Here is a 26,069-nt window from a genome sequence, read left to right as displayed (position 1 = left end):
CTTCGACTTCAGCTACGCTATTCGCGTAGCTGAAGTTGCGTATCTTAGATCGATCCCCTCCCACCCCCCCACTGTAGACCAGCCCTTAGTTTCTTTTAATACATTGAAGGTATTAAAACTCCATTTTAAAAATAGAACTTACAGTAAAGGATTATAGTATTTTACATGTTGAATGGTGAGTAGATCTGCTGTACAGTTTATTAGTGGGCTAGCAGAAAGACTGCTTTGAGTAGTTCATCTGGAATTTTGGTGGACGCCAGAATTTCAAGTAAAACTCTTTATCATAGTAAGCCCTGTGGAAACTAAAACCCTTCTGATGGGTTTGTCCATAGCATAACAGCAGTACATCAGTAGGAGTCAATTTTCTTAAGGTGGATCAAAACAAATAGTATAGAAGCCTGGGACACGCTCAAAAAAGTACTCTGTAATTTGTTTAGTTGGTTATCTAAGATAACCAACTGAAAATGAGCTCTGAGTGCAAAGGTATGGTTAATAGGGCTAACGTGATCTTTGAATGTATGTGGGTATTTTGAATCGGAGTAAGGGGTGCTGTTACCCTCCATATGTGGCATTCGTGACATCGTTACTGGAATAGTGGATCCAGTTCTGCTGGCTGCACTTCAGAAAGGATGTTGAAAAATTAGAAAGGATTCGGAAAAGAACTAAAAGGAGGATTTAAGTTCTAGAAATCCAGCCTTACATTGAAAGAATTAAGAAACTCAGTCTATGTATCTTTATTACAGCGTGTAAGTACCTACATGAAGAGATGATTTCTGATAGGTGCAGGCTCTTAAATCTGTTGGGGGGAAAAGGCGTAACAAGAACCAATGGCTGGAAGTTAGATAAACGGGCTAAGAACAAGGAGGAGATCTTTAAGTGGTGTTAATTATCATTGGAACAACTTACCAAAGAATGAGTATCCTCCATCACTTGTAGTCTTTAAATCAGTACTGAACGTCTTTCTAAAACATATGCTTTGACTCAACCACAAGTTACTGGGCTGGTTGCAGGCACTACTGGTCGAAATTCTTATGGCCTGTGTTATGCAGGCAGTCAGACCAGATTATCATAATGATCCCTTCTGGCCTTAAAGTCTATGGATCTGTGAATAATTTAGAGCCTGTCCTGCCAACACTTATTTGTGCAGGTAGTTGCATTGAAGTCCTATGAGACCACTTGTGTGAATAAAGGTTGTGGGTTCAGGCTTAAAGTGAGGAATCATTATAATTTTGTATGTTTAAGTTTATTGATAAAACCATAAAATGTTCACCTTAAGCTAAGACAGTATTTTCCAAGTTAGATGATGTTATTCCAGTAATGTTCTTTTTCAGTATCTTGAATTATGTTGTGAATCCATGAAATAAATTTTTCCCCATCCCCTGTTGAACATGTTTGTGGCTAAACAGCAATGCTGCAGACTAGCATGGAATCAGCTTATTCAAAGCAGCCCATTTTAAAAAAGTTTTTACTATACCGATAAGAATAGACTGATTTCTGTATGGCTGAAATCATAACTGTTAACTTTTTAAATTAGCAAGAAAGTTCAACCATCCAACAGTCTGATGGATATGGGTCTAATTTGGCATACCAAATAATGGGCACCTCATGTCAGTGTAATTGGCATCTGTTGTGTGGCTAACTAGTTTAAATCAATAGATTTAAAAATACTCATTGTTTTTGATAACCTTTGATACAAATTGTCTGATTAAGAGATTTTCTCTATTATAATGATGATGATTGTTGTTACTAATCATTTACATTATGGCGGTACCCAAAGGCCCCAATCCAAGTCATCTTATGTACAAATCTGTTGTTTTAAAAAACTAGTTTTAATGAGAGGTTTATATTTTCAAAGTGATTTTACCATCATAACACCTATTATATATAGGGAAACTGAGTTTTTTCAGGTACACCACGACCCCGATATAATGCGACCCGATATAACACGAATTCGGATATAACGCGCTAAAGCAGCGCTCCGGGGGGGCGGGGCTGCACGCTCCGGTGGATCAAAGCAAGTTTGATATAACGCGGTTTCACCTATAACGTGGTAAGATTTTTTTGGCTCCCGAGGACAGCGTTCTATCGGGGTAGCGGTGTAGTTGACTTGGCCAAGGTCAGAGAGTTGATGTTAAAAATTTATCTCCCCAATCACATGTTCTCTGCCTTTCTCATATGTAAAACCATGTCAGACAGTAGCTTAGTTTAATATAGATCAGTTTTAATATGAACATGGTGGATTGACTTTAAAAATAAACTACTTCCTTAAACTGTGAATTGGTGCAGGCCAAAGCTGTATTTGAAGCCATCCTTCTGACTTTGATCTAGATGGATATCTGTGATCATACACTAACTGTCCATCCCACAGCTTTTTCCACCTGTATATTGGGGTCTTTGTTAGCTTGTGTGACTTAGCTGTGACTTGTGGCTCTGCCATTCAAGTTATGGAGAATCTTCGTTTTGTGATTCCAGATTTAGTGGTTGTGGTGAAGAACTTTGCAGTGACACATGAAGGAGCTTGTTGAAAGGGCAGGCAACAAAATAATATTTCTGTCCTTTCTAAAATGAGTAAATGGATAAAAATGCGATGCATGAGTGAAAGATTCCCTGAAGGTGCTGTAATTAGGCAATCTTCACACAGTATATTGTTATAAGTCTTCCTAAGGTTATTACCAACAAGGAACAGTCTCTCTAGAATGAATACTAGGAGGTCAGACTAGACGATCATAATGGTCCCTTCTGACCTTAAAGTCTATGCTTCTATGAATACTTGCAGCAGTCACATAATCACATTTCGCTACAGTCAACTATGTACACTGCTAAAAGGAGAAAATGAGGTTTTGGGGGATTATTTAGTTATTTTGACCACTCCTAAAATATTACTATATCAGCATTCTCTCGTTTCCCTGAATGTGTGTTTCAATTTATGCAGTGCAGGTCAAATAGCAATTGGGGAATAAAAGTATCATCCTTCATTAATTGAGCACCCAGAAGTGTGCCAGGCACTATCCAGACACATAAAATACACTGTGCCTGAAGAGGTTTCAATCTAACGTTAAGACATCTTTCAATGAAAAGGAACAAACAAAACAGGTTACAACAGAGTGGTGCTGTGATAACTCAGATCTTTTGTGCAGATATATTGATGTTTCTAGTGAGATTGTACATCTACATACAGTTTCTTTAAATATTTTTTAAATAACTTTTATCCATAGTTTATAAGATAAGGGATTTTGTGTGAGATAGGGAAAGGAACTAATCACTAATGCCTTTGGAATCAGGGTTAGAGAAGAGTAAAAATGAGGGAAAGAGACAGGGAGGTTGAGATGAGAAAGGAACTAGCATAGCGGAGGGGTACTGTCACTGAATAGGAGGATGACGATGAGACATGGTGGAGCACAGGAAAGCTGTTGACAGTCCTCTAGTGGTCAGGTTAGTCAGGTGCTGAAGTTCAGGTAATGACTTCAGGAGGAATTAAACCAAAACCCAGAGGTTGGCTGTTCCTTGCAATAGCTGCAGTGGCATTCAGGGTGGCATGACATTTTTGAAGTCTACCATTGTTGCATGGGGCAGCACCTTCTGGGGTCTTGTGTTTTGCAAATAGGGTTTCATGTGAGGCATTTATATGGAGGATGGGCATAACTACCTTTGGATTTTTCTTCTTCCCTGTGTTAAGGTCTTTGTATTCATGTCTTTTGGAATGAATATTGAAAGTGATGCCACATTTTAAAATTATGGGGTGAAATCCTGTTCCCACTGAAGTAAGTTGGAGTTTTACCATTCATTTCAGTGGGATCAAGATTTCATGATCATCAAATCCCTATCGTCTACATGCAATTTCAGAGGTCCTAAGGGTAGAATATTATGCAGAATAGTCTGTCATCAAGACATGGAAAAGTCAGTGCTAGTAATGGGGATATGATATCAGAATATGCTCTTATCAGTTAGAGCAGGGACTCAGGGAGTCAGGATTCCTGGGATCTAGCAGCAGAGTGTTATTGTGCACATTTTGAACAAATCGTACCTTTTCATTAGCTTGCTATCTTAAAATTGTGACACAAGTCAAACTTTGTTCCTGCAACATTAGGCTTGATGTTTTACATATGTAATTGTCAGAAAATTAAATGGTTTTCCACAACAACCATCACTGGGCTTCCATACACATATGTACTGTTGTAAGTTCTATCACTTAATACATCTGTGTATGTACAGTATGACAGATTACAGTTCATGTGTTAATATTGTTAATTTTTACTTGTAAAAAAGAAAGGGAAAGGAAAGGTGTGCTGGTAGATTCATTGATACTCATATTAAAGTTTCCACAGGCCTCTGGGATGCACACTCAGAATTTGAAACTGGTGGCATGAGTGAGAGAGAAAAAAAATTAGAGACAGGGCCCATGCTGATAACTGTCTTACAAGTAGAGAAGTTTAAGGTTTTTGCAAGACTTTCTATATACTTTGAGCATTCACCTCAGTGCAATATTTAAAAACTCTTTGTAGACAATATCTACACTTATGTTGTTTTAAATGCACCAGCTTCAAACATGTTAAATGTCTTGTCTTCAGTAAAGATTGTGCATGGCAATTAATGATTATTTTTAAGAAACTGTTAATGGAGCATCCAGAATAATAAAAAAAAAAATCATCTCCTAACTGGTTATTTTACCCCATACCTGAATACCTCAAAATTGATGAGCGAATCTTAGCAAATAAGCTCTCCCTCCCTCCCTCCCTGCACACACACACTGTTACCTGCAGTTTTACAGAGGAACAGCAGAACTTTCACTTTCAGAAAGTTTGACAGTGGGGAAGTTCTACTTTTCTGTTGGTTGGATCAGGTGAGAATACTGAAAGGATTCAATTTCTTCCTCCTGTAGAGAATCCTGACATGTGTGATGTGAACATAACACTGAGAACAGGCACTCCTGAATTTTACTATAGGTCTCCCTTGGGCAAGTCACTTAGCCTTGCTGTCTCCATTTTCTCATCTGTATAATGAGGATTATGACACAGGGATGTTATGCAGATTGATTAGTTGATATTTGTAAAGTGATATAGAAGTGCTATGTGTGTGTTTCTCAAGCAGCTAGACGGAACCTGATCATTACTGGAGCAATTTGAAGGCACAGCTGCCAAACCCTATTCCATTTCTGATATCTGATAGCATTGTTCTAGGTATATACAAGTAAAGTATCACTGCCATGGTATTGCTCCTCCTGCTGGAAGCTCACCTGGCTGCTGTATTTGGATCCCACCATGCTGGATCCACGTGCTCTTAAGCTTTCCTTGGTCTGTAGGCAGTGGGCGGTGGGGGTGGGGGGTGGGGGGGAGACTAACTTGTTTCAAGTCTGAGCTTGATAAGTTTATGGAGAGGATGGTATGATGACACTGCCTACAATGGCATGTAACTGATCTGCGACTGCTAGCAGCAAATATCTCCAACAGCCAGAGATGGGATGCTAGATGGGACGGGCTCTGAGTTATCACAGAGAATTCTTTTGTAGGTGTCTTGCTGGTGGGGCTTGTCCATATGCTCCGGGTCTAACTGATCACCATATATGGGATTGGGAAGGAATTTCCCCCCAGGTTAGATTGGCAGAGGTTTTTCGCCTTCCTCTGCAGCATGGGGCATGGGTGACTTCCAGGTTTAAACTAGTGTAAATGGTGAATTCTCTGTAACTTGAAGTCTTCAGATCATGATTTGAGGACTTCATTAACTCAGCCAGAGGTTATGGGTCTGTTACAGGAGTGGGTGGGTGAGGTTCTGTGGCCTGCAATGTGCAAGAGGTCAGACTTGATGATCATGATGGTCCCTTCTGGCCTCAAAGTCTATGTGTCTATGATTAGTTCTTGTATTATAATAGTTCTTGGAGACCCCAGTCAGGATTGGAAGCCTGTTGTGTGCAAGGTACTGTACAAAAGTATATGAAGACTAGTGGGCATATATTTTTCCATGACAAATGAGACTCTTGTTGGGTAAATTACAAAACTACAACAACTGGATTATTATATTCTTAAATAATTAGCGCAATGCTGCTAGTGTATCATTTTTTGTTTACTTCTGAGGTTTACCTTTTTTCTTTTGATACCTTCTGTGACGGGTTGGATCACAGAAACCCCCTTGGGAGCTGCCACCTAATGTACCAAGACTACCTCTGCTCCTGTTTTCCCTGCCAGCTCAGGACTCCAGCACCCTGTCTTGCTGAGCCAGACACTCCCGTCTGCTCCAACAAAGACCCAGGGTCTGAATTACTTGCCCCAAAGCTGCAGGTTTACCTGAAAACAGCTCACAGAAGTGTGCTTGTCTTTAGCACTCAGATGCCTAACTCCTAATGGGGTCTAAACCCAAATAAATCCGTTTTACCCTGTATAAAGCTTATACAGGGTAAACTCATAAATTGTTCACCCTCTATAACACTGATAGAAAGATATGCACAGTTGTTTGCTCCCCCAGGTATTAATACATACTCTGAGTTAATTAATAAGGAAAAAGTGATTTTATTAAATACAGAAAGTAGGATTTAAGTGGTTTCAAGTAGTAACAGACAGAATAAAGTAAGTCACCAAGCAAAGTAAAATAAAATGCGCAAATCTATGTCTAATCAAACTAAATACAGATAATCTCACCCTTAGAGATGCTTCAGTAAGTTTTTTTTCCCCTCAGACTGGAGACCTTCCAGGCGTGGGCACAATTCTTTCCCCTGGTACAGCTCTTGTTCCAGCTTAGGTGGTAGCTCGGGGATTCTTCATGATGGCTCTTCCTCTCCCTCTCTTTGTTCTGTTTCACCCCTTTATATATCTTTTGCATAAGGCGGGAACCCTTTGTCCCTCTGGGTTTCCACCAACTCTCTCTGGAAAAGCACCAGGTTAAAGATGGATTCCAGTTCAGGTGACATGATCACATGTCACTGCAAGACTTCATTACCCACTTGCCAGCACACACACATACAGGAAGACTCACAGGTAAAACACAGCCATCTGCAGACAATGGTCTTGGTTAATGGGAGTCATCAAGATTCCAAACCACCATTAATGGCCCACACTTTGCATAATTACAATAGGCCCTCAGAGTTTTATATTTTATATTTCTAGTTTTAGATACGAGTGGTACATTTATACAAATAGGATGATCACACTCAGTAGATTATAAGCTTTGTAATGATACCTTACAAAAGACCTTTTGCATGAAGCATATTCCAGTTACATTATATTCACTTACGTTTTTATAAAACTATTCGTTACATTATATTCACTTATTATCATGTTTTTATAAAACCATATAGACTGCACAACGTCACACCCTCCATTCATGTGAATCAATTCTTCATACGATTTTGAAACGTCTGAATATGGCATGTCTTCATTAGGATCAATTCAGATAGTTTAAAAAAACAAAAACCCTAATCTCTAAGAAAATCTGACCTAAAGCCCAAATCTAACTGTAATAAATAACATTCTCGAATCATGTCATAGATCAGCATAAGGTTTCTTGTTAGATAAATAGGATAAATATTTGAAAATGTTTTAGCAATTACCCTTTTATAATAAATAATATACAAAAATGTTGGGCAGTGGGTGGTGGTGATAAATTAACAAAACAAAATCTTTCCCATTTATTTAAACAGGTTTGTCTTTTATGAACGTGTCTTGTTAACTAACCTTTGCAATGCCTTACTGGTGCTTCTTGAATAATTTGTATAAACTATGCAGTACAGATTCCTTATTTTAGCACTAAGACTTACAAAGGCTTCTTTTAGCAGCCTTTAATTTTGTACTTATGTATGTGACATAGCCTGTGGCTGTGATAGCTACTGTGAATCTGCAGTTGTTTTGGGATGAAAGAGGAAGGCAGCTGGAAACTCAGTAGCTACATCTAGCTGTCTACCTAGAGAAGGCCTTGATTTCAAGTTTATCTAAACAAGCTCGACTAATCCCAACTATCTAGGGGCATCCACTGTCAAAACAAGCAGCATGGCCCTAAGGCAAACACAGCCATACAGAAATGAAGGCTGGGACTTCCAATACTCCAATGACTACATACTGGAGGCTTTTTTTTCTCCTGAAAGAGGGTAAGAGAGGTAGAATTTGCATAATGCCTTTTCATTGGAAACTTTTGGAAAGCTGACAGAGGTCCAGCTTATAGCTCTGTAGCCACAATACAGGGTCTATAGGAGAATCCTTGAATGACCTAACCATATTGAAAGGAAAAATGAAAGCGCCCAAGTATAGCCAAGTGAGAGAGGAAAAGAGGGCTGCTGCATTGTCTAACATCTGCTCTACTTCTCGTTAGTTTTGTTCTTTGGTATTCTATGTGGACTTTGGAGAAACCTAAGACAGCCTAACATGAATCCTATAATCTTCCTTCTGAATATTTATGTAGTGTGCCAGCCTCTAAGCTGTCCTTTGCATCTTCTTACTTCCCCCTCATTTTCATGCTCTCAAATGAGGCCAACATTTCAAAAGCTAAATAAATGTTTGTGAATGTTTATAAAAGATTTGCATAAATTTGTCTTTGTTTGACGAAGATCACTTTTTTTTCTTATGCAAGTTCTGAAATTTTTTTAAAGGTTTCAGTGCTTGTCTTGACAACAAAGTCCTGCCTCAGAGAACAATGATAGCTGATTAAGTGGGTATGTCATTGTGGCTGAATAGAGCATTTGAGACGGCATTTAAAAGAACCAATCATCTGAGGGCAAAATTATATCATTTAGCAAATATTATCCAAAGTATACATTTAAATCTATATTTTTGTTACTGTATAATTAAATTAGCCTTTGTAAATGACAAAAATCGTATAGTCCTAGAAGCGAATAGTTATATCCCCTCAGTTAACAGTTTTCACATAAATTCTCCCAAATTCAAAGCTGGAAAATTCTTAACCTTAGTTTCTAAATCTCAAAACTGTATTTCTGATTTAATACAATGGCAATTTTTACACAGTTAGCTGTTCTCATATTGATATTGCTCATCGATATCAATGTGTTCACTCCTGTGGTTACAACAGAAGTGGATTTGATCTTTGTAAATTCGTTGTGTTATTTTAGATATAATTCTTCAACTTCTTTTCATAATTTAAAATTGAAAAAAGAGTAGAACATCCCCTGGACAGATGTAAACCTTTGTATAATCCGTGTTAGGATTTATTTTTATCATGTGCCAAGAACAGATTTTTAGCAAAGATTTTTGTTTTTAATTTAGAACATTATTTATTTGGGTGATGGCAGTGTGAAGTCTGTGGGAAGAGCTGCTAAAATGTTTTAGCTCAGTGTTACTCTCAGGTTGGTGTTAATGAGAAAAGTAATAGCCATTTTTTTTTGTTCTATTAGTTTAGAGTTTTAAGTTGTCATTAAGGCACAAACTACAGCTACTTCTCTGACACAGTTTTTATCACATCTGCTAGGCCTGTGTCCCAGGAGGAGTTGTGTAGAGCAGTGAATTCAGCATAGGCCCATTATCTACTGCTTTTGCGTATGTTGTAAAAGGAGCGAGACCTCAGGGAGGCTTGGAGCCTCCTTCCGTGTAATGTCCAAGTCAGATTTGAAGGACTGGTGGCAGGAAAGCTTTGGCCTTGGGGTGTGAATTCTAAGAAACAGAGGCACAATTAAGTTTAAAAAATTCAAGGATTTTGAGCTTGATAATGAAAGATTTTTGTTTTACTAATGCAAGCAGAAAAGTTGCCCATATGTGCACATTTTTTGTGAGTGTAAAATATTTAAATATTAAGAGCTCTTAAGATGCTTACAAAACATTTTTTATTTCAGTGCTCTTTTCTCTATCTGAGTTTTTTTTTTTTTTATAGCACCATCCTGGGGGCAAGTGATGACCTCCACTGAAATGGTGTTATTGTTTCATTCCAGTACCTTTTTCCCCCTTCTCCATCACCATCTAGGGAAAAAAGGAGAAGTGAGACTTGTAGAAAGCTTCCCTACCCTTGTTTTCTAATTGCATGAAGAGATAAGAATTAATGGATTTTTAAAAAAGTTTTTAAGGAAATGGATGAGCACCTGCTGTAAAGTTATATTGGAATATTGTTTTTATTACAATATTGTTTTAATACTACTAAGTTAAGCTAATTAAATTAATGCTACTAGTCAAATATTGCTGCTATTTGTCAGAAAAAGCTCTTAACATGACTGTTTACTAATTTTGTAATATTCAACAATTATCTATTATTCTATCCTAAGAATTATTTTTGGTGCTTAATATTGCTACTATGTATAAACCTGGTCAGGTTTTTCACTTAAGCCCCTCTTTTCAGAAATTTATAACATATGCAGTGAAAAGTTACTGTAGGCTGAAACTTGGCATAAAAATTGTTGGCTGGGGAATATGTTTCAAAGGAATTGCTCCCAAATATCTTCAGGGATTTTTCTTTTTAAAGGGGGAGGGAAGGCAAAAGAAATGTAGTTTCATTCATACTGTTGTTTACATTTAATACTTCTCTTAAAAACCAAATTTTGCCAGTGGTTTATTTCTAATGTAAACTAAATATGCTGCTGTTTTCGTTGTGGTTGTGATACCAGCCTTCAGATGCAGCATGTTTGCCCTTAGTTTGAGAATAATTTGTACATCTTCACATGCTAATATTGCATCTGAATTTTTACTTAACTACATAATTACATGTTGTTAATTTAAGATTATTAACAATCTGTAATCAAAATAATGTGACTTCAGAAAGGGACATGTGCATTATATAATGTAATAAACATAACCCCCCTAACAAATGCAAAAAAATTAAGTCTCAAACCTCCAATACATAAGCTTTGCTGAGCTCCATTTAACCCTCCTGTGTTCAAGTTTAGGAAGTGACTGAATTTCACATATTATGAGCTTGGCTCACAAGACTGAATATTCTTTAAACTGAAATTTTGATATGTCACTGCCTTTTTGTGTCCATTTTAAACAGACACCTTGTAAAGTGTTGTTCTTAACATTTTAGCAAAAGATAATTTGTTTCCAGTCGAATGTACTGTATGTAAGAGAGTGGTATGATTGCTCAGAGCTCCAGTATGAAACTGGAGAAAAGCCTGTTGAGAGTCTGGGTTAAGTTTAGAAGCGAGAGCAACAAGGGTGATGTCATGGTGGGCATGTGCCATAGACCACCGGACCAGGTAGACGAGGCTTTCTTTGGACAATTAACTGAAGTTTCCAGAACACAGGCTCTGGTTCTAATGGGGGATTTCAGACACCCTGACATCTGCCGTGAGAGCAATACAGCAGTGCACAGACAGTCCAGGAAGTTTTTGGAGAGTGTTGGGGGCAACTTCCTGGTGCAACTACTGGAGGAACCAATTGGGGGCCATTCTCTTCTTGACCTACTGCTTACAAACAGGGAAGAATTGGTAGGGGGAAGTAGAAGTGGGTGGCAACCTGGGTAGCAGTGACCATGAGATGGTTGAATTCAGGATCCTCACAAAAGGAAGAAAGGAGAGTAGCAAAATATGGACCCTGGACTTCAGAAAAGCAGACTTTGACTCCCTTAGGGAACTGATGGGCAGGATCTCCTGGGAGATTAATATGAGGGGGAAAGGAGTCCAGGAGAGCTGGCTGTATTTTAAAGAAGCCTTATTGAGGGCGCAGGAACAAACCATCCCGATGTGCAGAAAGAATAGCAAATATGGCAGGTGACTAGCTTGGCTTAACAGTGAAATCTTTGGTGAGCTTAAACACAAAAAGGAAGCTTACAAGAAGTGGAAACTTGGTCAGATGACTAGGGAGGAGTATAAAAATATTGCTTGAGCATGCAGGGGTGTAATCAGGAAGGCCAAAACACAACTGAAGTTGCAGCTAGCAAGGAATGTGAAGGGTAACAAGAAGGGTTTCTACAGGTATTTTAGCAACAAGGAAAAAGGTCAGGGAAAGTGTGGGACCCTTAATGAATGGGGGAGGCAACCTAGTGACAGATGATGTGGAAAAAGCTAAAGTACTCAATGCTTTTTTTGCCTCGGTCTTCACAGACAAGGTCAGCTCCTCCACTGCTGTCCTAGACAACACAGTATGAGGAGGAGGTGAGCAGCCCTCAGTGGTAAAAGAACAGGTTAAGGACTATTTAGAAAAGCTGGACATGCACAAGTCCATGGGTCCAGATCTAATGCATCTGAGGGTACTGAGGGAATTGGCTGAAGTGATTGCAGAGCCATTGGCCGTTATCTTTGAAAACTCGTGGCGATTGGGGGAGGACCTGGATGACTGGAAAAAGGCTAATGTAGTGCCCATCTTTAAAAAAGGGAAGAAGGAGAACCCGGGGAACTACAGACCGATCAGCCTCACCTCAATCCTTGGAAAAATCATGGAGCAGGTCCTCAAGGAAACCATTTTGAAGCACTTGGAGGAGAGGAAGGTGATCAGGAACAGTCAACATGGATTCACCAAGGGCAAGTCATGTCTGACCAACGTGATTGCCTTCTATGATGAGATAACTGGCTCTGTGGATATGGGGAAAGTGGTGGATGTGATATATCTTGACTTTAGCAACACTTTTGATATGGTCTCCCACAGTGTTCTTGCCAGCAAGTTAAAAAAAGTATGGATTAGATGAATGGACTATAAGTTTGATAGAAAGCTGGCTAGATTGTCGGGCTCAACGGGTAGCGATTAATGGCTCGATGTCTAGTTGGCAGCCGGTATCAAGCGGAGTGCCCCGGGGTCGGTCCTGGGGCCGGTTTCATTCAACATTTTTATTATTGATCTGGACATTGGGCTAGATTACACCTTCAGCAAGTTTGCAGATGACACCAAGTTGCGGGGAGAGGTAGATACACTGGAGGGTAGGGATAGGGTCCAGAGTGACCTAGACAAATTGGAGGATTGGGCCAAAAGAAATCTGATGAAGTTCAACAAGGACAAGTGCAGAGTCCTGCACTTAGGAAGAAAGAATCCCATGCACCGCTACAGGGTGGGGGCCGACTGGCTAAGCAGCAGTTCTGCAGAAAAAGACCTGGGGATTACAGTGGATGAGAAGCTGGTTATGAGTCAGCAGTGTGCCCTCGTTGCCAAGAAGGCTAACAGCATATTGGGCTGCATTAGTAGGAGCGTTACCAGCAGATCGAGGGAAGTGATTATTCCCCTCTATTCGGCACTGGTGAGGCCACATCTGGAGTATTGCATCCAGCTTTGTGCCCCCCACTTCAGAAAGGATGTGGATAAATTGGAGAGAGTCCAGCGGAGGGCAACGAAAATGATCAGGGGGTTGGAGCACATGACTTATGAGGAGAGGCTGAGGGAACTGGGCTTGTTTAGTCTCCAGAAAAGAAGAGTGAGGCGGGATTTGATAGCAGCCTTCAACTGTCTGAAGGAGATTTCCAAAGAGGATGGTGCTCAGCTGTTCTCAGTGGTGGCAGATGACAGAACAAGGAGCAATGGTCTCAAGTTGCTGTGGGGGAGGTTTAGGTTGGATATTAGGAAACACTATTTCACTAGGAGGGTGGTGAAGCACTGGAATAGATTACCTAGGGATGGTGGAATCTCCATCCTTAGAGGTTTTTAAGGCCCGGCTTGACAAATCCCTGGCTAGGATGATTTAGTTGGTGTTGATCCTGCTTTGAGCAGCGGGTTGGACTAGATGACCTCCTGAGTCTCTTCCAACCATAATCTTCTATTTTTCTATGAATGAATACAATTTAATAACTTACTGACTACTTAGGTTTAGATTTAAGTAAGTAAAGAAGTTAACATTCAAGATCTCTTTTGCCGACAGGGCATTGGCATGAAGTTCACACAGGTTTTGTAGGCCATATAATTTATAGTGCTCTAAATTGTTCTGAACTCGGTTGTTTTTTAAAATGTGGTTCTAAATAAGAGTTGTCATCAGTTCTAAGTAGAAGTGTGTTTTGGTGAGCTGGCAACCAAATTGTCTAATTTTTAAATCTGATATTCCACATTATTATTTAAAGATTTAATAACAAATTGTGATGTTAAAAGTATTCTAAGAAAAGTTGAGTATAAAAATAGGCTAGCTATTTTTGTGGCTGTGGAAATAAATTACAAAAATAGCCAAATTTCTTCAAATTTTGTAGAAAGAATATTCAATTTATTAATAAAACTTCACCTCTCAAATCAGTGTACTTTAGTGTGTTAAAGTAGGATCAGCAATTCCATTATAAAATGTTAACATTTTCACTCTGCTTATAGTTGTTGTTCAATGTGTCTGCTTGGGAGCAATGTGTAAAACCTGTTCTTTAAGACCGCTTTGCCCCTCTTTCTTACAGATGTGTGTTACTTTTAAGAATCTAATTTGCACTTGGACAGTAGCACTCAGAGTTTGTAAAATTAAATTGTTCTGTTATGTTGTTGTCAGCTAAAATGGCTCTTACCAACGTCACAAAAAGCTACTTCATTTCGGCTATCCCTCGATGTGAAGATTATGCCTGCCAAGGGGGTTCATTGGTGGGTTTTTAAGTGGCTGAAGAGCCCAATTCGTGCCCTGCAGATTTTCCTGCAGAAGTGACAGGTGTAATCTTGAAGGAGACATAGTTGTTGGCTGGACTGTTGTGCCCTTTCTTTCTCCTTTGTCGCTTCTCTGTCTCATGAGCACATCTGTTCTCCTCAAAGTGAGCTGTGGCTTGGTGTATGGTGTGGCGCCACTGTGTTCTGTTCCGCGCCAAGTCTTCCCAGTTTGTTGGGTTGATGCATCCCTTTTTAAGGTGTTCTTTCAGAATGTCTTTAAAGCACTTCCGCTGCCCTCCGTGAGCCCTTCTTCCCTGACTTAATGGAGAGAAGAGTACTTGCTTTGGGAGGCAAGTGTCAGGCATACATACACAGTGACCAGCCCAGTGGAGTTGGTGTTTCATGACCTGCACTTCTATGTTGCTGATATTGGCTGCAGAGGGAACGCTGATGTTAGTGTGTCGGTCTTCCCAGCTGATCCTGAGAATCCTTCTGAGGCAGCACTGTTGGAACCACTCCATCCGCTTGAGATGTCATCTCTAGGTTACCCAGGTCTCACACCCTTAGGGAAGGGTGGGGATGACAACTACCTTGTAACTACCAACCACCCCTTGGTAAAGTCAGGGATCATGTTCTCATCCTCCTTGATTACATTCTCCTCCCTCAGCTTCCATGACGCTTTGCTTTCCTCCTTCTACTCCTGTCATTCCAACTGTTTTATAGTGTCTCCTCTTTCCTTCTTCTGTGTCCCTCAATCTGTCCTTGAACCCCTCTTGTTTTACCTCTACACTTTATTGCCTGGGGGAAATTCATCTGTTTTGATAGCTTCAGCTACCATGTCTGCCTGAATGACTTGCAAAGTATCTTTGTGCTCCCAACTTCTTTCTCCTCTGTTCAGTTTGCACCTCTGACAACCGTGCCAAAATCTGATCCTGGTTTAAGTCAATGTGGTAAAACCGAATTTCATACATTCCTCTTCCCTATCCTTTTTATCACTGGCTCAACTATCCTCCCCATGTAACAGGTCATATTTGTCTAGTTTTACTCATTCTCCTTCAACATCCAAATCCACCCCTTCCCCCCAATTTTTCTTTTTTATATAATCTCAAATGTCCATACTTTTTTCTACATCCCACTGCTAAACCCTTGCCCACACTTTGGGTAATATCTCTTTTTTCAATTTTTGTGTCTTGTTTCTCCCTGGTCTCTCGCGTGGCTCCCATTCAGTCCATCTAAGTATAGGTAACTTAACCATCTTCCTCCATGTCACTTTCCTTTTCTGACTCAACTCCCTTTCTCCATGAGTTTCAAGCTTCTCGTCTTCACTTTCATGACCTTTCACCACTTCCCTTCTTGTATGCCTCTGTTCTCATTTTTTTTTTCTAGTTTTCTGATTATTTAATCAAACCACTGCCTAACTTAACTTTGTATCCATCTCCTATTCATCCCTGTGCCTTTTTCAGTGGCATATCCTATGCCTGGAACAGTCTCCTCTGTTCTTGCACCAAAATTATCACCCAAGTTCATCCTTGAAACCCCTTTTTCTGCAAAGCCACAGATAGCTGTGATGGAAGTGGGGCTTGAGGAGGGCAGTGTGGAAATGAAGAAAACACAATACCACTTGAAGGATTATATAACCCCAGTCATTGTTTTGTGAATAAATAAAAATAAATTAATTAATGGAGATGTCCTATCTCCTAGAACTGGAAGGGACCTTGAAAGGTCATCGAGTCCAGCCCCCTGCCTGGGGGACCAAGTACTGATTTTGCCCCAGATCCCTAAGTGGCCCCTTCAAGGATTGAACTCACAACCCTGGGTTTAGCAGGCCAATGCTCAAACCACTGAGCTATCCCTCCCACATACGAATGGCCATACTGGGTCAGATCAATGGTCCATCTAGCCCAGGGTCTCGTCTTGTGAGAGTAGCCAGGGCCAGATGTTCAGAAGGAATCTTAGATGATAAACTCCATGGGGTACGTACCTGGTTTTCCTGTATGTATTGTACACAGATTATGAAAAATACTGTTTAGTATTTATTAAATAACTTGAACAAAGAAAAATCTGAACTATTAAAGTATTCTAATTAGCTACGTCATGGATAAGCATTTTAACATGAGGTCTTGTGTATGGTTGGTTATGCTCCAGAATAACAGGGTAACTCATCAGTGAGGCAGGAATTAAGAGAGATTTGCATGGTTCGTGTATGGAGTTCCAATGGTCTGTTGTATTAAAACTTATCTCTCAAAAGTTTTTAAATTCAGATAAATATAACTAGAAATTGTTGTGGTGAGATGTTTACATGTGCATGATACCACAATACAAATGTATTGGGTAGACATAATGGTTTTATTAAAGCCATTATGATCCATTAATTAAATCTACCTTAATTTTTTTTTAGACATTAGCGATTTCACTATGGTTTGTCCTGGTTATTGAACACACTCTGCCCTTTTCACTATTATTTGGTGTTATTTTATGTTTCCACCCTCTCCTTATGTATAATCCCACTTAAAAGTTGAATCAAAATCTTTCCTGACACAATCTAAGAAATACAGAGTTAATGTTGAAATCCCTGTTTAGATCACTACAGCTTGAGCAGCACACATGGTACACCTCTACCTCGATATAACGCTGTCCTCGGGAGCCAAAAAATCTTACCACGTTATAGGTGAAACCACGTTATTTTGAACTTGTTTTGATCCGCCGGAGTGCGCAGCCCTGCCCCCCTGGAGCACTGCTTTACCGCGTTATATCAGAATTCATGTTATATCGGGTCGCGTTATATCGGGGTAGAGGTGTACCAGTATGTAGCGTCACATACTGCTCAGAGACCCATTCAATGAGTAAGCACAGGGTAGCAATTTAAAAACAAAGTTTCAACATTAACTTGGAAATTCCTTTCACCTTGTTGTTTTGTTCATTACAGTGGTGTCCTTTTAAGTGTTGATCTGTGAATGTTTTTTCTCAACAGTATTAACACCACTTGAGAACTTGCCTGAAATCTTCTAAAGCATTAATCCTGTTGTAAAGACATAGTGACTGTTAGTAAAGCACAGTTTTCTCACTGCAGATTAGTTTGGTAGTTTTTAGCTACAAAATACAATTTTGTTTAGATTTCATTTGAACAGAGGAAATAAAGGAGTTAGGTCTGTTTGTAAAGCTTTAGCATTGACTCTGGGAAAAGACGCTACAGAAATGTAAGGTAGTTATGCTACCTGTGATTGTCTTTGCAGGATTCTCTTCTAACCCCTTCCCCGTGCATATGCACACAACCTGTATGAAATGATCAGTCTCATTATTAATTATTCCAATTAACTTAATTGAATTCAGCCTTCAAAGTTTCCCTTCCAGATAGGACTGTGATGGATAAAATTATAAATTTGTCATCTAATGGTTGAGAAGTTGAATGCTGGAAGGGAGACTGGAGTGCTCTATACTAGTCTGGGAAGTGTCAGTGTTCCTTCCGCCAGAGAGCTGCCTGCCTTCTCTCCTGGTCAAGAAGCAAGGAATGTTAAAAGTGAGCATACAAATAAGGATTTAAAAAATGTCTGAGTCAATGTACAGTATGCAGTAAGTATATACTAAATTCACAGGTGATCAAACAAGTATTTTTGTCAGCAAATTCCAACTCATTGCATGTAAGACACTTCATCTTACTACATTGAATAGTGTAAAATACAAGCATAGACTCTGTATATTGAACAAATACATGTTTGAATGTCTAATAACCCTTACTTCCCATATACCTTTAAGTATTACTTGGGTTGGGGGTAGGTTCAGAGACTGCCTCCTTCATAAATTGTCCTGTAGTACAAAAGGGCTGAATGCTGTATCCTTGTCTCATTTATTTTGAAACTTTGCTTCTGAAACCAAACTTAATCAATGAGCTCTGTGTTGTCTCCGATAAGTTGTGTGTAGGCTATATTGATTGGGGAGGATTTTAGAAAAACCGTATGGGGTTTATAATGTCAGCAGTGTTTTGATTATGAAAAGAGTTGGAACCTGGGGACATGGAACCAGGTGGTGTATGTCCTAAAGCCAGTGGTGACACAGCTAGGCTGAATCCCTCATGGGACACAGTTCATGCCCTGCACTTTAACTGTGGTGACTGGCTGCTATAGATGCACTTTTTCCTCATTAAAATGTTAAAAATCAAACTGCATATAAAAAGAATTGTGAAAATATATACTTGGGAATTGATCCAGAAAACTGGCACCTGATGCCCTTGAGACCTTGGTTTCAGCTATTGAGTCATTTACATTTTATCCAGTCTGTATTTTTTTTAGATCTTGGGTGGTGGTGATTGTTGTGGAGGGAAAAGGAAATGTTTAAGCAGTTTTTCTATTAGAACATAGATGTGAGGAGGTATAGTAAGAAAACAAGGCTATTGATACCACCTCTATTGCCTTGCGTGTCAACTTAAAAGAAATTATAAAGCAAAGCAAGTATTAGAAAAAATGTTAGTTTTGTCTTAATACTTTTTACAGTAGCCTAGTGGGATCTTAAAGAGATTTTGGTCCTCCTATGGTTCTGCCACAAATAGTCATACACCCAAAACAACTCTTATGGGAATTTATTTTCACATGAGCATTGCTGACATTTAAACAGAGCAATGTACAAAATACACACTAATAAATGTACAGTAATTAATACGTAACTCAGAGCAAAATTTTGAGAATTCTTTTAATGTTCTTACTCTTTGCACCTGGATAACCATTGTTTTAGGAATGCAAAACTATTTTAGATAACTTCATTAATTATGAAGATATGTTTTTTAAAGAGTTTATCTGTGTATTTTTAAATTTAAACCTGTTAGTGGGCAGTCCTCACCCCCAAACTGTAAACTAAGAGAAATGCATATGTTATGTAATGTGCAACAGGATGTATCTTTTATACCCAGTAAACCTTGAGATCTATGGCTTCAAAATTCTGTAAGAGTTAGATTATTATTATAAAGCCACACAAGGATGATGATGACATATGCCAATGCAGATTGGGCACATTTTCTAACAAGTGAGATTTCAATTTTAATTCTGTGCTTTGGAAGATATGTAATATCAAGAAGGAAGTGCAAATTAGGTTCTGAATTATTTGTGTTGCATTGCCCCTCTAGTAACACAATGCTGATAGTATGGTAAAGTGTATGTTACAAATGTGTTATTTTATTATGTGGATATTTGTACTTGCAAGTATAACAAATATTAAATCTTATTTCAGCATGGTAATAGAAAGTAATATATTCTACCATATTAGGATAACTATGATGAGCTGTTTAAAAAGGCTGGCCTATTATCTTTTAACACTGCTGTATATTAAAATTCCCTCTAGCAACCTTGCAGTGTTCTTGTGCTTAAAAATAGTAGTTTTGCAAATGCAGTCATTATGCCAAGCAGAATTTTTAAATTAATTAATAAGGCCAATAAATATACAGGCAGCCTAGTCCCCAGCCATTGTAGTTTTGAACCTATCACCACTCCATTTCAGTTTGCTATACTTCATGTAATGGATATGGGCTTTGTGTAAGATTTAGGGCAAATGTGCAAGATTTAGATTTGGAAGTCATGGGGCTTTTTATGCATAAGCAAGGTAGCAAATGGAGGGTCAGATCCTGCTATCAGATCTGCACAGGTGGGTCCCTTGAAGACAGTAGGGCTCTGCACAAAGACGGAACCATTTACATGGATCAGATTGCAAAGTCAGGACAGTATTTTATAAATAAAGCCCTATATTATTTATACCACCAACAGGTTGCATTTTATGCGTAATATTTTTCAAAACTTAGGGCCAACCATGAACCTGTGGTTTCTCTGTAGGTGTCTTGTTGAGATTGCAAGGGTGGGAGAGCTGAATGCTTAGCATTGAATTTTTCAACAAATCCTTCCTTAAAAAAAAATGTAAAATATTTTTACCAAACATATGCCAAGAAGGGAAATTTCCCTTATCAGTCCCTATATGAATTCTTCTTAGTTTATAATTTACCACCTTTTTAGCTATCAAGAAACCTCCGGAAGGGTACAATATGAAAAATTGAGCTTGAAACTATAGTAAAGAATGGGATATGTTCAATTGAATTATGTAGGAGGAACATGTTCTTACAGAGGAAGTCAATATGCTTTCTGCTTCATTGAATCGGTTATTAGATTGATGTGGTTTATTTGTTCAATGAGGGAATTGGTTTTAAAAATAAATGAAGCGAGAAGCATCAATTCAGTTGGCACTGATAATTTATTATTATTGGTCACAAAGTTCTTCATTTATAAATCGATCCTTTATTTATCAAATTAGCTATGATTTGCCTTAAGCAGTCTTGTTTCAGTCTGAAGCAAAAAGAAAAATCTTCTAGTTTTGAGATTCCAATATGAAAGGAAAGAGAAGAGGCAATGAAAGGGCATGTGGAAAATGTTAGTAAACTAGTAAACATTTGTGGTGGATTTTGTGATAAGGAATTATAGCTTTGAAGGGATATAAATATATATATTTTTAAGTGAGATTTCTTTGCCTATGAGTTGTTGGAAATCTTGTAACACACCTTTCTACCTTTACCAATTTCATGACAATGCTTTTGTTTAGTGAATGAGATTTTTAATAATTAAACATTACATGAAAACTTCACGCAGTGCTGAAGCTTTGTTTTCTTTATTAAAGTATAATGTATAAATAAGCAATTCTGATAAAATCCATTCACACTTCAGGCTTTCTCACTAATAGACGCAATTTTTCTTTAACATTTCCTATTAGACCAATGGGCTTTATCTTTTTTTCCCCCCCCTATTGATGTTGGGAAGCATTTTCTAATCCCACAGACCCCTGTTCCTAGGTAACAAGCAAAAGCTGTGCCAGCAGAAGCGGTCCTGCCAGGCCAAACCCATGTGGTTTGGTGTTATTCACTATGATCCATATGGTCAGGCTAGAGATTGTCCCCAGAGGGGTGTTAACACTCAACAACCCAACCTCCTCCTTCCCTTTGGAGCTTTGCTGGATGGCTCCTGCTGCTTACCCATGTGTGAATCTTGATTAATTTTTCATTTTTAATGAAGTTTGATCATGTTTATTATTTCACATGATTGACTGCCTGGTACTCCTTCCGTGTAATTGATAAAACGAATATTTCTTCATCTGTCTTCTATTTCTTCAGGGCAAAATTGTGAGATTATATGCTGTGGTTAATGTTAGATTTATTGGTCCCATTAGATGTATAAATTATCTCTTTTTCTCTCCACAGGAAGTTCTACAGACTTTGACCAAGTTTTGTTTCCCCTTCTATGTGGACAGGTAGTGTTAGATTTTCAAACTTTACAAGAAAAAAATCTTGTCAATAAAACTGCTGCAGAAAATAAAAACCATACCATTCTTAATGTTCTGTCTTTTTGACTGATTTAAAGCACCCAAATGCAAATTATAGTTGCAATATCCCCTTTTCCTGTGGATTTTATGAGCACCGTCAAAAAAGTTTAAAAGCTAGAACTGTGCATTGGCAGCAGTCAAAATGCATAGTGTTCTATTTTTAAACAAGATTTGGATGCTAAAATTAATTGTTGCTAATTGAATATATTCTAAGAATGGTTAATGTTAAAAATCCCTTAAGAATTTAGGGGAAAGTTGGCAGTTGTCTTGTGGATATTTAACATAGTTTGTGACTTGTTTAGGGAACTTAAATGAGGACTAGATTGCTTGGCAAGTTTAATATTTTCTATTGGAAATATTTAATTATTGGATTTTAAAAATAACATAAGAATTGCTTTTTGTTTACTTTTTGAAAATAGAATTATTTTAACCAATTTCATGGAGATTGTAAATATTCATATTCTGAAATGATGCGCCATTGTTCAGGTCGCACAACAGCGTCAAAAGATCGGTTGACAGCATTAGTTTTACAAAAACTAATATTCTGAACTTTTTTGACTGAAGCTCAAACTGATGTTAATTACAATGACTAGACCATTATAAGAACACGTTTTGCTCATTTTAGTTGAATTTGCATGATATCTATAGTAGGAATGAGTTTTTCTGCATAAATTGTATTTATTTGCAATTCATAACTCCTTTATTTTTCCTCTGAGCAATTGTTCACCTATCATTTTTATCCCACAGGCCAGCCTGAATATGTATGATAACTCAGTGTCTTCTTTTTAAAAGGAAAATAAAAAAATGTGTTGCTGTGGGATGGGGGTAAATACAGAACGTAGATAGTTCTATTGCATCCTTAGAAAAACTCACTTTTATTTAGAGAGATGAGGTGGGTGAGGTAATATCTTTTGTTGGACCAACTTCTGTTGGTGAGAGGGACAAGCGTTTTAGCCACACAGAGCTCTTCTTCAGGTCTGGGAAAGGTAATTCTGTGTGTAAAATGGTGGGGGCTCGAAAGCTTATGTCTCTCACCAACAGAAGTTTGTCCAATAAAAGATATTACCTCACCCACCTTGTCTCTCTAATATCCTGGGACTGACATGGCTACAACACTGCATACACTTTTATTTAGACATTCTTAACAATTGCTAATTAGTAACTTCACCCACATGTACATGCACAGACTTAGTGGGTACAGAATCTTTTAGACTCTAGGTCATTGTCTTGAACATGGGCCAGTTCAATAGGGACTAAAGTTGTTATCCTTGGAAAGCTCTTCACTGGCCTTTGTGAAATTAGTTGCTCTCAGTCCAGTTCCTAGAGGACAGGTGCCCACATAATAAAACCACACACCAGTTTGTGCTCCTTATTGGTAATTTCAGCTGAATGGGCTTTGCAGTCTGAGCTGTCCTTTCAACCCTAGAGGTGCTCCCTCCAGGTCAGGGTTGAGAGACATTGGCGAGGCCCTGCTAGGGGGAAGCTTGCATTGCTGCTGCCTGGGCGGTACCTGACCTGGATGAATAGAAGATTCCAGTCTCCTGGGCTGTCAAAATGAGTCTTTTCACCAACACTTACAGACTTGAACATTTTTTTCACTTAAAAGGACAATCTCTTAAACACCACAAACATTTCTGCTATTTTACATTTACTCTGTTGACTGAGCTTGCTTCCCTCTTTTTAAGAGTGTCATGATACGTTTTTGTTTTCCTGTATGTTTCATATTCATTGTACATGTAGAAGGGCAGCTTCCATTTTTAATAGAAACATTTGTGCCTACTTTGCATAGGCATATTTAGGTTTGGTATAATTTGATTTTATTTATAATTTTGATGGTAATATCAATCTTTATTTTTAAGAATGTATTTAAATTTTTATCAATTTAATTTTTCAGTTGGGCAATATTATGGATTTTAAGCACTTTATTTGTATTTAAATTTTCACAATTGCTCAATAATGGGGGAGTCAGACAATAATTATTTAATGACAGTAGATGTTGAGATTCAAAAAGTTAAAGGATTCTAACTGTTAAGACACAAGTTGTCAACATCATGTGTCAAAATATTAGAAAGTAAATATCCTTAAATCAAACTCTAATAAGTTCTCAAGCAGCATTTTTCTTACTTTGCCTATCTGTTCATTTTGATTATTATTGATGAAAATATATTTTCATTGGTTTGTCTGTGTACGGTGAAATTGATGTTTATTGACATGTACAAATAAAAATCTAATCCATCCGACCCTAGGCATATTGTCCCTAGTTTTCTCTCTTTGCCAATTATGTAAAATTTTGGGGAAAAAACTGTAAAAATTTATATATTTTGTGCAAATGGCAAGAACAGAAACTGAATCTGTGATTGGCTGAAATGTGATTCAGCTGTTTTCTCACTGTTTAGCCCCACTCTGAGTGCACTCTTATCCCTCCTAAGATCATAGACATTGGAGATCAAAAAGACCTTTTTAAGTAGACATCGATTTTCTGAGACCAGTGAAAGAGTGTTCTCCTGCAACATATTAATTATTTTCTCCAATTTTAAATGACACAGGCAATGGGTTTCCAATACTCCACACTGTATTTAGGAATGTTCATATAATGAGGATGTGACAAGTCATAGACACAAATTTAAGTGGGCGTGTACTACTACATCTCTTCCCTTTCCCCAACCCAAAAATATATCAAGTAGGACTGAACAAATGGTTTCTACTTATAATATTAACTTTACTTTTAAGAATCAATCACATGTGGAATCTGCACCTCTAATCACTTTAGCAGAGAGAGAGAACACACATTAAATCAGTGAAACTCAAATATATTAAATATAGGTTTATAATTACCAAAGAAAAATGAAAAGATACTATTGATTCACAGTTGCAAGTTGCTTTCCTGGACTTTGGCTACAATCAAGTATAGTATCAGATAAATATGTAGTGTTCTCTCTGAAAGGCTATATCTGGAATTTGCAGGGAGATAGGTTTAATCTTATAGGTCTTGTCTGTTTCCAACTGCTGCAATCCAACAGCTGATCTCTTTTATATTCCTTTACATTACACTATATTTGAAATAAAGTGAAATTAGTGAACTGGCCACATAATTAAATGAGTTCTGAAATTATTGCTGCAATCCCCCCACCCCCAATATTCTAAATAAATACTGCATATACTCTATCATAAGCCGGTTCGTTTATAAGCCGACCCCCCCCCCACCCTCCCCAAGATGGATAAGTAAAAATGGAAAATTTTTATAACCCATTCATAAGCCGACCCTGTAATTCAGGGGTCAGCAAACTTTGGCTCCCGGGCCATCAGGATAAGCCGCTGGAAGGCCAAGATGGTTTGTTTACCTCAAGTGTCAGCAGGCACGCAGGTAAACCTAAGTAAACAAAGTGTCCCGGCGCGCCAGCTGCTTACCCTGATGGGCCGGGACAGCAACTGGTAGGGAAATTTTTTCGGGGGGAGAAGCTGGGAGTCAGGAGAGGATGCATCTCCCCATTCCATCCCTTCCCACCTCATCTGGGGAGGGCCAGGGGAGGATGCATCTGGCCTAGCTGGAGCTGCTCCGGCAGGCTGGGCACTGTGGCTGCCCTGCTCCAGCGGGCCAGACCGGGTGGTGCGGCCGCAGCATGTTTCAGTGGGCTGGGCCGGGCGGCACGGCTGCAGCATACTCCGGCGGACCAGGTGGTGCGGCCACAGCCCGCTCTGGGGGGCGGGGCCAAGTGGCACGGCTGCAGCCTGCCAGCCCCGGAGCTGCAGCTGCTTCAGAGGCTGGGGGGAGAGCAGCATGGCCATAAGTGGAGAGACTCTGGCCCCGCCTCTTCCCTTCTGGCTCTGCTGGCAGTGCTGCCTCTCTTTGCTCCCTCTATGCCGACCCCCTTCTCTGGTGCTTCCCTTTTTTACTAAAAAAAAAAATTCGGCTTATGAACGAGTATATACGGTACTTTGAGTTCTGGCATCTTAAGTCAAGAAAATATTTCTCCTAAAAGCCTTTTCCTCCTCAATTCAACATTAGAGGGATTTTAACCTCCTGTATTTGCCAGAAGAAATGTATATTTGATCAGATCTCCAGTTATCAGCATTCTTATTTCTGAGGGCGATTTAGGAGCTTTGGTTTTGGTACAATAAAAGTTGCTGTTCTGAACAAAGCAATGGAGAAAAACATTAATCCTGTTTCATTATAGGCCTTTTAAATAGTTTCCAGTTACTAGGTTTCCATTTTCTTAGTTCATCTATCTGTAACAATGGAGATGTTTAGTGTCAGAATTTTCCAGTAACTAGACAGTTATAGTGTTCTCTATATAGGATGTTAGTGATCCTGTGGTTCAAGACTCTCCCAGAGCACCA

At 38.8% G+C, this 26,069-nt stretch overlaps 1 protein-coding gene across 1 annotated transcript in view; it reads left to right on the top strand.

The window, feature by feature from the left end:
* DENND1A (DENN domain containing 1A) overlaps positions 1–26,069 on the top strand; it is a 343,291-nt gene that overhangs the window by 81,432 nt on the left and 235,790 nt on the right. The window contains exon 5 of the mRNA XM_026657267.2: positions 21,610–21,659. Coding sequence (XP_026513052.1) covers positions 21,610–21,659 — 50 coding nt within the window. The remainder of the gene's footprint in view (positions 1–21,609; positions 21,660–26,069) is intronic.

This window comes from Terrapene carolina, unplaced genomic scaffold (assembly GCF_002925995.2).
Source record: "Terrapene carolina triunguis isolate 2854851 unplaced genomic scaffold, T_m_triunguis-2.0 Scaffold238, whole genome shotgun sequence".
NCBI classification, from domain to species: Eukaryota; Metazoa; Chordata; order Testudines; family Emydidae; genus Terrapene; species Terrapene triunguis.
Note: the sequence above shows the minus strand (reverse complement) of the source record. Positions and strands in the feature narration are given on the sequence as shown.